This window comes from Emiliania huxleyi, assembly GCF_000372725.1.
Source record: "Emiliania huxleyi CCMP1516 unplaced genomic scaffold EMIHUscaffold_110, whole genome shotgun sequence".
Lineage (NCBI taxonomy): Eukaryota > Haptophyta > Isochrysidales > Noelaerhabdaceae > Emiliania > Emiliania huxleyi.
The window spans coordinates 431003-444194 of NW_005201791.1; the positions used below are offsets into that span (position 1 = coordinate 431003).

The window sequence follows — 13192 nt, forward strand, 5'->3', positions numbered from 1 at the left end:
GCCGCCCAGAATGGAAATCTCTCCTCCGTGTCTAGTGCGGAGCGGGAGTGCTTGAACGTCGCTGGGAGGAATTCCTTCCGATAGGGTGCAGATGTGGTGAGTAACTGCCTCAGCCAGGGGGGCGACATTGAAACTCGCGTGAGTCGCGGAGTGCGCTAAATACTGATTCGGGGGAGTCGCATCACGACACGGTCACACGCGGACTCTCCAGCGTCTCAGCTCACCATCTCGCCTTCTCTGTCGCCCTCCTGGCCCAGGCCCATCAGTAGCAGGCCCGAGCTGTCCCGAACCGCACTTACCTTGGGTCTGCAAGCTCACACCGGCTCGTGATGCCACGGAGAGGGCTCGAGATTGTCTCCGGTGGACCCCATCCGAGGCGATTGCGAGGGCTTTCCGGAGGCCAACACCGGCGCCACCGACCGTGAAATGTCCCGACCCGCAGCCCTCATGCACCAGGCGCAAGGATTCAGTCATAATATGTAGGCCTTGTCTCCCGATCTTTTGAGCAATAGCCGCAAATAGTACTTTTCGGCAGTTCATCGCGACACGTCCAGGTGCCGATGAAGCGGCTTCCCAGCTCACCACCTCGCCTTCTCTGTCGCCCTCCTGGCCCAGGCTCATCAGTACCAAGTCTGAGCTGTCCCAAACCGTCCTTATTTTGGGTGATGAAGCCCACTCTGGCTCATACCACGGCTCTTACGGCCTCACTCACGCCCGTTTCACCCACAGACACCGCCGGCACGCACTCCCACTTCACACATGCTCAAACACAACCCCACCAAAGCACAGCCCTGATCAGAATGGGCAAGGGCTACCACTTGGTGGCCCTGGTAGCCTCTGGATCGTCACTGCACTCGGCTCCTCTGCAGCGGTCTCGGCTCTCGCCACGACAGCACGCCGACGGCAAGCTTTGAGATCCGTCTGGTGGACCTGCTGTGGCCAAAGCCGCTCACATGCAGCTCGCACCAGACCTCGACACTGGGCCCGCTCAGCTTGGTCGTGGCGGCGTGTGTGAAGGATGCGCGGCCGAGCCGCTGGCGCTGCTACAGCTGCGCGAGAAGCAGGCAGCGGCGCGACACCCGGTCGGTCGAGTCTGGCCGTTCTCTCGACGCCGGCCGGCCAGGGTGGCGGCCTGTGGCCGGCTGGTGGGCGGAGAGCAGCCCCAACCGGCGTGGGGGTGCTCAGGAGGCTGCGGCGACAAAGTGGTACCACTTGCTCAAAGTCGAAAGGGGGCGTGCAGTTACCCTTAAATTCTTTTTCAGGCTTGCCAGTGGCGCTCTGTGGCGCTCTGAACATGAGCCCACTCTACCGGCTGCTCCTGCTCACGTTCCCGCTTGCCGGCCAAGCCGAGGTGTCCTGCTTGACCGCCGAGCAGTGTCAGAAGGGCCCCGAGGGCGACACTCCGGAGCACGGATCAAGAATCTGCGAGGAGCTCATGCAGAACAAAATGTGCGCGAAGCCCGAGAGCGGCGGGCTTTGCTGCTCGGATGCGTCGATGGCGGAGGCGCAGGAGGCGGCGCGCCTCGCCGACGACGGCGCTCCGGCGGCGGACGCCGACGCGGAGGAGGAGGTGAATGTCCAGGACGCTGCGGAGGAGGGCGCTGCGGAGGAGGCCGAGGCGGCTGCTGGAGGGCAAGGGGAGGAGTGTGCGGGCGGCGGCGCGCGCAGAGGTCGCGCGCCGGCCTCTCGAAGGTTCCTTCTTGAGCCTTGCCTCGCATATTCATAGGCGAATCCCCTCCGGAGGCAGAGTGTCGGCAGTGCAGCTCCAGGGCCCGCCGCATTCTGAACCGCCTCCGCCGCGTCTTTGCGAAGAAGTCGCCTCCGTGCTGCGCCTAAGAGACGGCGCCTGGGCGGCGTGAGGCTGTGGTCTATTGTTGGTGGCAAACCCGGCTGGGGGGCGGCCGCTCCCCTGCTTCCTCCCGAAAGGCGTCGCTGTATAAAGCGAGAGCGAGGGGCGAGCAGCGGCCCAACTCTGGCGGTCCCCATTTCTGTCGAATATAATATTTGCCTGCATTTTTTTAATGCTGGACGACAGCCCAGGTCGTTCCAACTTTTTCCGGGGTAGTATGGTATGGTGAGTATTGTGTGTGAGTGTGTGCTGATCCCACTCGTAAAACCAACTCTCAGGGGCAGTACCAGTACCGCGCAGTAGGTGTGTGCACGCAGCTGCGCAGTGACCAGTGTGCGAGTGTGGGGGGGCGAGAGCTTCAAGCGCGCTCATCTATCTCGATCGACAAGGCGTCGCTACGCGCGGTCTTCCGCGGGGGGAGCTTCGTCGACGGGTGCGGGACCGCGGCGCAGCCAGCGTTGCGGCGATGCCTCCGGCTGTTGCGGCGAGTGGTTTGCTGCGGTCGATGCGATGGCGAAAAACTCGCGTCTCGTCGCACACCAACGCAAGTCCAACGGAGCTTACGCTCTGTCGAGACGTGAGGCGCTTGCGCCCAGGAGGGGAGGGAGCATGCGTAACGACGCTGCTAGAGATGCCTTTCGGGGCCCAGAGATAAAACTTCTGATGCCATGCGTGACCTAGTAGTGTCCCCAGCTATGGGCGTGTCCACGTTGGAGCCAGGTGTGGTGTGGACGCGAGAATAGCTCCGCCGTTCATGGAGGCAACCGATGCGAGTCGACTGCTGTCGTCGTGGTTTTGTATCAAGAATACTCACTCATGGTACTCTCGCGGCCCAAAGGGGTCTGAGCCCTCTGGTCTGACAGCCTGACAGCAAACACAGCGCCTGACAGTGCCCGACAGCCTGACAGCGCTGACAGCACTTTCTCTGACAGTCTGACAGCACGTATCTGACAGCCTGACAGCAGAGCCTGATCTAGGGTACCATACTTGACCCCCCCCCCCTGGCGCATCGTCTTTTCGTGCCAAACCAGCGCGATCTCGGCGGGGCGTCAGCGCCTCTCGGAGGGGCATCATGCGCTCCCGGGGCCGCCCGACGGCGCGGGCCTCTTGCCGATGGACCCAGCCGAGGTGCCCGACCAGTCGGAGTGGCGCTGACGCGCCGCGCGCGACCACCAGCCAGCTTTCCGGCCGGGCCGAGAACGGTGTGTCGAGAAAGTAGACACTCCAAACAGTTGCCGAGTTTTTTGCCTCTTTTTGAGCGATGCTGCTGCACACCCAGCCCACCAGTGATACTAGAAGCACCAGATTTACCCCGTCGCGAGCTTGACCGCGACCCCGGAAGCCGCCCACAGGTGGCTGATCGCGGCCGCCGCCCACGCTGCTTTTCGGCGCCTGGCTCTCAGAGGGCCCCTGCGGCTCTCGCTCGTCGCGCGATCGCCGCCGACATCATGTGCTTGGTCGTCCCCGCCGGCACGGAGCTGCGCCACGTCGAATTCTTCGGTGGCTCGACCGCCGGCGCGCCCAACCTCGCCTCCTGCGCGCCTCACACCCAGTATTCACCTCGCGCGCGGCCGACAAAGTGAGCGTACGACCACCTCCCTCTCAGTCACCCCCCCACGATGCACAGCCCGCTCGTTCTCGGCGAGAAGACGCTCGGAGCGCCCAACTTTGCCTCGTGCGGCCATCAAACAGGCGCGTTGCCTCCCATCTCCGCACTTCCCATCTACACACTGCCACTGCCGGGGACGCGCAGATGCGACTCCCGGGCCCGCTCACCTCACCCGAGCCCCGCCGACCAGGCACGGCCCGACGAACCCGCCGGGAAGGAGCTGGCCGAGCCATCGCCGGCCTCCCTGCCGGCTCATGACCGCTCAAAAGGTCGCTCACCCGCCCGTCGCTTGCCGCCCCTCTCCCAGCCCTTGCCGGCGCTTTTGCACGAACCTAGGGCTCAGTTCCGTCTCCCCCCCCTCCCTCCTGTAGGCAGGCCGTCCCGCGCTAGCGGGAAGAGGCGCGCCGAGCCATCGGTGACGTCCTGGCGAGCTCATGGGCCCCCAAAAGGTCGCACCGGCCCGTGGCTCCGCCGTCGGCTCCGCCGCGAGCGGCGACGGTGAGGCCGCCGGGGCTCGCCTATACCGGCTAGTGTGGAGCTCTCAGTGTGGTTGCGTGTTGTACTAGTGATGCTGCACTAGGCGGCCCGTTTTTAGCAAAAACCAGATACCACATCGCGCGTGGTCATCGAAAAACCGCATGTTCGCCCGTCTGGGACCTCTTCGTACGGCTCCAAAAACCGCTCCTTAACGACGACTACGCGGCCCGGCGGTCGATCTGCGCCTTCTGAGCGGTGGAGGGGATGTGGGCGGTACGTGCGGACTGCGTGGTCATGCGACGGTTTGACGAGTGCGACTCCCAGCGTCGACTCTGCGACCCCACGGAGCCTCTGCTGCTCCGGGGGGGGGGTCTGCAGACCACCCGGCCGAACTTCAGAGTGGCGGTGCTCCTCAAATACCGCTCAAACGCCCACGATGCTGTGGAGGGGACATATTCTGATGATCCTGGCCCGATTGGGTCGCTCAGAAAGCTTCTGGGCGGTCGTTAAGGTTCGCTCCCCGCACACCGGCCCGGAAGTATGGTACCCTAGACTGACAGGCGAGGCGACCCGTCGCTGTCAGGCCCTAACGTGACAGCCTGACAGCTGCCTGACAGCCCGACAGCACACAGTGGCCTGACAGCAGCACTGACAGCCCGACAGCAGCACAGACCGTACACAGACCCCGTAGAGCCTCTTTCTTGTGCCCCATGAGGGTATAACAAAATTACATCATTCATGCAAAGACATGTGAGTGTGGTCCATGTAGTCATGGGATGGTCATGGGCCTCTCTCTCAACCCTCCCGCCCCACCTCTGCGGACCTCTCTCTAGCACCGGCGGCTGTGCTACTACAAATGAAGCTACCAGCTAGCCTTCTGGGGCCCTACAGTCATATGCCTACGGCGTCTGGGTGGGGGTGGCCGCCGCCGTCTGTGCCGCCGCCGCCGCCTGCGCCTGCGCCGCCATCTGCGCTCCCCAGGCGGCCGCCGCCGCCGGCGTGATCACGCCGTAGGAGGCGGAGGCAGCTGCGTAGCCGCCGGCGTCATCGGCGTCAGCGCCCCCTTGATAGTCAGCGCCCTCTTGATGGTGTCATAACTGTGGCTGATGTGTGTCAGAGCCTGACAGCACCCCGACAGCACCACCTGACACTCAGCACCTGACAGCAACAGCCCAACGTCTGTGACAGCAGCAGCAACCTGACAGCTCTGACTACTGACAGCTCCGACAGCGTCTGACAGCAACACCCGACAGCTCCGTCCGACAGCACCCGACAGCTCAGATCACCTCGCCTCAGACATGCACCCGACAGCACCTGACAGCACTGACAGCACCTGACAGCTGGTCTGACAGAGGCACCTGACAGTGCCTGACAGCTGTGCCCGACAGACCGACAGATAGGGCGTGGGCCTGTGGGCTTGGGGCGCACCCCACCCCACTCAACGCAAACACTTGACGGTCGGCCGCCAGAAACCACGCCTGCGTGGATCGCGTCACACCAATCCTCGCTTCCTACCCAATACGGCCAAAGGATAGGTAGGTAGGTAGTAAGGTGAAGAACAGCCAGGCTCGGACTGGACACCAAAGGATACTCGAGTATCCACCTCGAGAATTTTACAACCTCGAGAACCTCGAGAATCACTCGAGGGCACCTGGACAGCCTGGGCAAACCCCGGAAAGTGGGTCAAAAATGACCACCCACACGTGTAGGCGCGTATCTTAGCTAAGGCTCGCGCCCTGACGTGTAAGTGCTCATGTGCACCGAGCCCATATACGCACCTGCATGTGTGGACGCGAGTATTAACTAAGATGAGCGCCCACGCATGAGGATGCGCGTCTGCGTCCAGGTAGCCCAGATACCGTCTTCGTGTCTGGGCGCTTATCTTGAGTAAGGCTCGCGCCTACACGTGTAGCTGCGTATCTTGAGATGAGCGCCAATACTTCACGGCGGCCCCCTCGGGGCGCTTGCGGACGACAAAGAAGGTGCGGCCTTCTCCGTCAAGTCCTCCTCTCGCGCAGGCCGGGGTTGAGACACTTGGCCACGGCTGGCTCGACGACCGTCGCCACGTCTTTCCACTCGATGTTGCTGACCGCCATGTGGTCTGAACGCTTCGCTACCCGGCCGCCGCGGGCACCTCGGCGCCGGCATCATCCTCCGCGGCATCAAGGAGATCCGCCATAAAGCAGCGCCCAGCAAGCCAGGGACAGATGACACAGGCGACTTGAGCGCGTATCACCGAAAACTATTCACTTTTGAGCGCCATATGCGCAGGTGCGTATGTCAACATACGCGCCTCCACGTGTGAGCGCTCATATTGACTAATATTCGCGTCTGCATGTGCGTATGCTGACCGCCACGCACCCACGCCGACACCGCGAGTACTAGCTAAGATAGGCGCCACAAGCGTGGGCGCTCATCTCAAGATACGCAGCTACACGTGTAGGCGCGAGCCTTACTCAAGATAAGCGCCCAGACACGAAGACGGTATCTGGGCTACCTGGACGCAGACGCGCATCCTCATGCGTGGGCGCTCATCTTAGTTAATACTCGCGTCCACACATGCAGGTGCGTATATGGGCTCGGTGCACATGAGCACTTACACGTCAGGGCGCGAGCCTTAGCTAAGATACGCGCCTACACGTGTCGGTGGTCATTTTCAATGTATGTGGCTCTTACGTACATTCCCGGAGGAGGACTGCTGACAGGGTTTGCGATGAGGAGTGACCCGAAGGGTTTCTCGGGGTTAGTGCACCACTAACCGCCTCTGCAAGAGCACTACGCCTCAGCGGGCTCATACTAGCACCCACCTCGCGAGCCGACGTTCTGGCTCAACGAGGATGCTGCTGGCACTTTTGACCCACTTTCCGGTTTGGCCGACAGCCTGACAGCCAGGCTCAGAAAAGGGGTGGGCCACGCCGTTTCCCGCGTGGCGTGGCAGCGCGGCGCGGCCTCGTGCTGCTCGATGGGGCGGCCACACCCGTACCTTGAGCGCCTGCCATACCTGCCTGGCCAGTGCTGGACGGTGCCATGCCCGTACGGCGGCGGGCGGTGTCTCCCGCGTGCGACGTCCAACCAGCGCTTCGTCATCAATGTTGGGCACCAAACGCTTGAGCTGACGTATCCTTTGCTCGCAGCGAGCATGGCTGCCGGATCGGCGCCGGAATCAATCTGGTGGCAGTTTGATGCGCTGCCCCTCACCCGCGAGCTGCTCGCACTCGCCTTTCCGAGCACGCGGCTTCACTTTGGACCAGCCGACGGCCCGCGAGGCTGCCTCACGACCAAGTCCTTCCGGCCGTCAACGCGAGGGATGGACGTGCATCAAGCGGGCGCGCTGCGCCGCCTCGTCTGGAGCAAGTGCGGCATCGCTTCGCGGCCTCCTTCCGCACCGCTCCGCGTGCGCGTCCTCGACCGGCCTCGCAGCGGAGGAGGGTCAAAGAACCAGTGCCGGCTGCCCGGTCCGCACGCGGGAGGACGCCGCCTCTCCAACGCAACCGTCGCCGCCCTGCGGTCGCAGCTTCCCGTCGCTCTGCTCTCGGCGGGCGTGGCTGACGCTCCCCTCGAGGTGGTCTACCTGCCGGATCGGCCGGACTCGCTCTGCGATCAGGCACGAGACGCCCGTTCCGCCCCTCGCCTCCCGCGCCAACGCGCTGACGGCGCGCCTAGTCCCGCCCCCCAGGCGCGCAGGTTCGGCGAGGCGGATGTGCTCATCTCACCGCACGGCGCCCACCTGGTCCACATCCCGCAACTCTCGCCCGCCGCCGTCTTCGTCGAGGTGACGCCGTGGGCGGCCGCCTGGCTCGGCCCCTTCGCCTCGGTTGCGGCCTCCATTCGCCTGCGCAGGCTGCAGCTCTGCAGCCTGCGGCCGCCAGGCGAGAGGAGCGGGCTCGCCGAGGCGCAGTGCGGCAGAGACCAAAGGCGCGACGTGGGCTGTCTCTACAACGCGATGAACTGCTACGAGCAGGAGGTCGTGTCACGAAATGGCACGTCGCCGTGTGCGAAAGGGCAGGGCCGCTGCCGGTGCATCGGGCCAGCGCTGCGCCAGGCGGTGGCGTGGGCCAAGGAGGCCAGGGTGGCGTTGGGCGCTGCGGGGATTGCTGAGCAGCGCACGAGCGGCCGGCCGCTGCCGCGCCGCTCTGCCCTTGCTCGACCGTGGGTTAGGTCGTCCTGAGCTTTTTTTAGAGATTTTACGTTGAAAGAAAACAAACAAACAACAGCCAACACACGGACTCTCGAAGAAAAGTCCAAGATGGCGGGAGGCGGCTCGCGCCCCCAGCCGTGCACCAGCATGCCTCTCTAGTCCCGCCTGCCACCCAGATACCGAGAGCTGGGCGCACTCTTCGACTTGGGCTATTATCTGGCCTCGGGAGGGCGGCGGCGGCGGCGTAGAGGCGGCGGCGAGCTCCCGGTTGCAAATACTCGCCTCACGGTCCAAGATGGCGGCTCGCGCCCCCGGCCGTGCTCTGGCGTGCCTGTCTAGTCCACCGCCTGCCACCCAGATACCGAGGGCGGGGGGCGCACTCTTCGACTTGGGCTATTATCTGGCCTCGGGAGGGCGGCGGCGGCGGCGTAGAGGCGGCGGCGAGCTCCCGGTGGCAAATACTCGCCTCACAGTCCAAGATGGCGGCTCGCGCCCCCGGCCGTGCTCTGGCGTGCCTCTCTAGTCCACCGCCTGCCACCCAGATACCGAGGGCGGGGCGCACTCTTCGACTTGGGCTATTATCTGGCCTCGGGAGGGCGGCGGCGGCGGCATAGGGGCGGCGGCGAGCTCCCGGTTGCAAATACTCGCCTCACGCACCACACGGTCCAAGATGGCGGCTCACACGCCCAACCATGCTCTGGTGCGTCGATTGGGTCGCGTCTGCTCACTGCTGCCCGTGTCTCTGTCTTATCGGCGCGACGACAACAAGCTACCCCTAACCCTGTAACCCTAACCCTAACCCTAACAACCCTAACCCTAACCCTAACCCTAACCCTAACCCGAAGAACTCGGAGCATTCACCGAGAGCTCGCGTCAACGGACCGCTGCCTGGTTCCTCCATTCCGACCCGAAGCGGCCCGTTCTTAGGAGCTGCACAACGGCTTGAACTCTCTGACCCTAACCCTAACCCTAACCCTAACCCTAACCCTAACCCTAACCCTAACCCTAGCCGAGGCGCGCGCGCGAGGCTGGGTGCTTTGCTACCTTGCTTGTGTCTCCCGTGGCCGGAGGGTTGGTTGGGTGGTGGGGATGGGTCGGTCGGTGTGGGTGGGTTTCCTCGCCTCACTCATCAGCCGGGTGGGCCGTGCGTGAGGTGGGTGGGGGTGGGCGGCCGGTGCCAAGCCTCAGCCGGGCCGTGAGGTCGGTGGGGTGGGTGGGTGGCTCCAAGCCCCAGCCGGGCCGTGAGGTGGGTGGGTGGGTGGGTGGCTCAAGAAGCTCCGTGCACGTGAACGGATGTGCAGAGGCACGTGGGTTGAGAAAAAACGCAACGCAGGCCCCAAATGATGTGTGAGTGTTAGAGATAGAGTTGTTTGGTATTGTATTGCTAAAAATCTCTCTCTCTCTCCAGAGTCGAGAGACCTGGAGCCTTGAGACGTGTCAGGCCGCTCGCTGCCCCAACCCGACTTAGGAAGCCACGCACGGACTTGGCTCACACCCTGGAAGCCGAGCAATCTGGGAGCCAAACTCCCTGGGCGCCCGGCCGGCCCTGCGGCGCCGCCCTAGTGAGTGAGTGCTCGCCGACCCTCCCGCACTAAAGTTCTCAAACCGACCAAGTCAAGCGAAATCCGGCCCATCGAAAACAGCACTCGTCATGGCCCCCCAGCAGGGTTCCGAGAGCCGCTTCCAGGTTTGCGCGAGGCCTCTTCCAGGGTTTGCTCGAGGTGGCCATCAATCAAGGTGCGGCCCTCGCGCCGCCGCCGGCATCCGGGGCTGCGTGGGAATCGCACCCTGCCTGCCCTCGCAGGTGTCCGTCCGTTAACTCGAGGCCGCCAGCCAGCCATCCCAAGCTGGTCCCCAACAGACGCAGCACCGCCAACTGACACACAAGCCCATCGCCGCCCAGAATCAGACCCCAGTACACGCCCCGGAGCGATGCAAACTCGTCGGCGGCGGGACCTTTGGCAAGCGTACTTGGGCGGCCTCCGCCGTCGGCTACCTCGCCGGCCTCGAGCACAGCCTGCATCGCATGAGCATATGCGGCGAGTCGAGCAGTCTCTTTCGCCACTCGCATATGTTCATCCTCGGAATGCTCGCTTGCGTCGACTCGATGAGAGAGAACGATATACTCGGCGCGCGAGCGGAGAGGTGCCTCGCCCCCCCCCCCCCCCCCCCCCCCAAAATCCCTCCCCCAGAGCGCTTCCCCGTCTAGCGCCCGACCCATCGCGGCCCCTCTCCCTCTCCTCTCACCAGACATTGCACCTCCCCACCGCGTGTCCATGCCCTCGTGAGCCCGCTCCGCGCACATCCCCCCCCCACCCCCCCCGCCCCGCAGGCTACTTTGTCCCCCGCCCCCTCCCCTCTCATTCCAGACCCCGTACACCTCCACATTGCGCATAGCTGTTTGTGCACATCCAATGCAAGCGCGCCTGTCAACTTTTATGGACGCCCGTGTGCTTATAGACCACCGTGGTCGTCGCAGGTTCATGATGACGCTCTACATTCGCTGGTTTGCTTTGGCGACCCTCGTGGCCGGGTCGCTCTCTGCGTCGGTGTACGACAACCGCAGGAGCCTGTTTGCATCGGTTGACGCCGGGTCGCTGTACGACAACCGCCAGAGCCTGTCGGATCGAGTGCCCCTTCCGCGAAGGAGGGAGTAAAGACGACCAGTCATACAAGCTCCTGGCTGCCCACTGGGGCGCGCAAGAAGGATGCGCGCCCGACCCGGCCCCGTGGGATGCGGTCGGCATCCCGCGCCCGACCAACACGTACTCCAACTCTATCGCCATGATTTTCTTCCCGGATTTTGAGGTCCTCGACATCTACGGTGAGACCCTTCGCTCTCTCTCTCTCTCTCCGACTCTCCGATTGCGCTTACCTACGCCCCGTTCGCTGCACCCTCCCCTCACACTCTGCAGGCCCTATGGAGATGCTGCTGGCGCCCACGCATGACAACGGGTCCAAAGACTTCTATGTCGTCTCGTGTTCTACATCCCCGCATGTCCGCCACAGGAACGATAAGCTCGACAGGAGCCCGATCACTGTCGCGGACTATTCGCTTGAAGATTGCCCGGTGACGGAGTCGATTCTGATTCCTGGCGGCAACGGCGCTTGGTGGAAGGGCGGAGAAGGGAACTGCAGCAAGTGTCGCGGGAAGAAGCTGCAGCCCCTCGTGAACTTTGTAAAAGCTCGAGCGGCGTTGACGGAAACCAAACGCATCATCAGCGTCTGCAGCGGAGCGACCATCTTGGCAGCGGCCGAAATTCTCAACGGTCTCAGTGCGACATCAAACAAGAATCTGATGAGTGGCTGGAACGCGACCCCCACATCGAGGCCCGCGATCGACTGGCAGTACGACCAACGCTGGGTCCGTGCCGAAAGGGCGGGGCCACCAACCAACCCCGAGCTCGAAATCTGGACCAGCTCCGGCGTCAGCGCCGGCATCGACATGACCCTGACGATGATGAACACCATCAGTCCCGGCAGCGGAGATGCCGCTGCGAAGTACGCCGAGTATCGCCACAACAACAGCACAGCCGAATGGGCCGATCCCTGGAGCATCACCCCCCTCCAGCTGGACGAGCTTCAGAAACCGTGCAATGTTTCCGAATATCTGCCCTGCGGAGCGGAGATTTCTCCCGAGCAGCGCGAGCGGTTCGAGAAGCGCTCGAGCGAGCCCGGCCGCTTAAGCGTTTCTCCTATCTAGTCGGCACGGCAAGCCCTCGAGCGGGCCCGCTCTGGCCTCTGCGAGAGAGCCGGCGTGCCTCGAGTGCTCAGCACATTGTCCGACCCATGCCGCACGTCACGAGATGATCGCAGATCGGGACGCGCGTGCGACGAACAAAACACTAGGTCGGGCCTCGGAGCGCTTCTCGGCCGTCGGTCGTGTTGCTCGAGCGCGCACACGTTGCGAGCCGCCCGGTCTGGTCTTGTGCATGAGGAAGATAGTGATAGAAGTGTCATCTGTCAAGAAGCCACGCAAGGGAGGGATGGCCCTGATTGTGTTCGTACGCAGCGGAATTTCTGTGTACCTGTATATGTTTAGTGCCGGAAGCGTCAGTCGGATCGCTGTATGTATGTATATCAGTGCTCCCGGGCGCTGCACTTGGAGCACTTGGAGTGCAGTCAGTAACCTCACATCCAGGGCCGGGGAGCTGCCTCCCGAATTCTTTTGCCGTTCGATTCTTTTGCCCTTTGGCCCCGCAAACAAGCCGGGCCACTCCTCCGTGTGCAAGGCTTGGCACGAGGTCTTGAGCTGGCTGGCCGAGGACAAGGGCAAGGGCGGGCTCGGCTGGGACAAGACGATCGGGTCGTGGTCCGCGCTCGAGGATTGGAAGCCGGTCTGTGCGCCCCCCCCTCCCCAGTGCTAGAGCGATGATAGTGCGCATGTGTTCCCGAGCGTCTCCTTGCGCAGTCTCCAGCTGCCAACGCGATCTTCATGCCCCTCGCCCTCCGCGCCTCCCCCGCCGCCGTATGAACCTCGGGCCTCGGAGCGCTCCTCGGCCGTCGGTCGTGTTGCTCGAGCGCGCACTGTGTACCTGTACTCTAGTATGTGTTTAGTGCCGGAGTGTCAGTCGGAGCGCTGTTTGTCCGCACCCGTGGTGTGTGAAGAAGGCAAACCCCGCAAAGTGACCCGTTTTTACCCACCCACGCCCGTGCGCGCGTATCTTAGCTAAGGTACGCGGCCACACGCGCTGGCGCGCACGGCAACCGGGACTTACACGCGCGACACGAGGGACTGTGTATCCGTGCCTGCCTCGGGGGAGAATAGCCGCCCTCACCCGCTGCCGCGCATCGAGCTCGGCGCGGGGCTGATACATGTCATTCTATGCCGGCGCGTATCTTAGCCAAGATACGCGGCCACACGTGCAGACGCGTATAGCGGTACTCGCGCCCACACGTGCAGCCGCCTATCTTGGCCAACACAGGCGGGCGTGAGCGCGTGAAACGGCCCGTCGGCGAAGGCGACTCGCGCTGGCACGTGCACAGAGGGATGTTGAGATACGCCGCTACACGTGTGGGCGCCTATCTAGGGGAACATACGCGCCCCATGCGTGGGCGTGTATGTCACGCGGTACGCGGCTGCGAGTGCAGCCGCCTATCGGGGGCACTCAGACTGTAT

The 13192-nt window shown here is 63.7% G+C and overlaps 3 protein-coding genes across 3 annotated transcripts; all 3 read left to right on the forward strand.

Moving 5' to 3' along the window:
- Nucleotides 1-1294: 1294 nt before the first annotated feature.
- EMIHUDRAFT_223608 (hypothetical protein) lies at nucleotides 1295-1836 on the forward strand (the record flags this gene model as incomplete). The annotated part of the gene is made up of 2 exons (XM_005791765.1): nucleotides 1295-1670; nucleotides 1727-1836. 2 exons carry the CDS (start codon nucleotides 1295-1297, stop codon nucleotides 1834-1836), a joined length of 486 nt encoding a protein of 161 aa, XP_005791822.1.
- A 3921-nt stretch (nucleotides 1837-5757) lies between these two features.
- On the forward strand, nucleotides 5758-8103 carry EMIHUDRAFT_223612 (hypothetical protein; the record flags this gene model as incomplete). The annotated part of the gene is made up of 3 exons (XM_005791766.1): nucleotides 5758-5781; nucleotides 6772-7497; nucleotides 7612-8103. 3 exons carry the CDS (start codon nucleotides 5758-5760, stop codon nucleotides 8101-8103), a joined length of 1242 nt encoding a protein of 413 aa, XP_005791823.1.
- Nucleotides 8104-9724: 1621 nt separating this feature from the next.
- EMIHUDRAFT_223613 (hypothetical protein) lies at nucleotides 9725-11776 on the forward strand (the record flags this gene model as incomplete). The annotated part of the gene is made up of 5 exons (XM_005791767.1): nucleotides 9725-9760; nucleotides 9977-10218; nucleotides 10553-10622; nucleotides 10705-10897; nucleotides 10989-11776. The coding sequence occupies 5 exons, from the start codon at nucleotides 9725-9727 to the stop codon at nucleotides 11774-11776; spliced, it is 1329 nt and encodes a 442-aa protein (XP_005791824.1).
- Between the last annotated feature and the right edge of the window lie 1416 nt (nucleotides 11777-13192).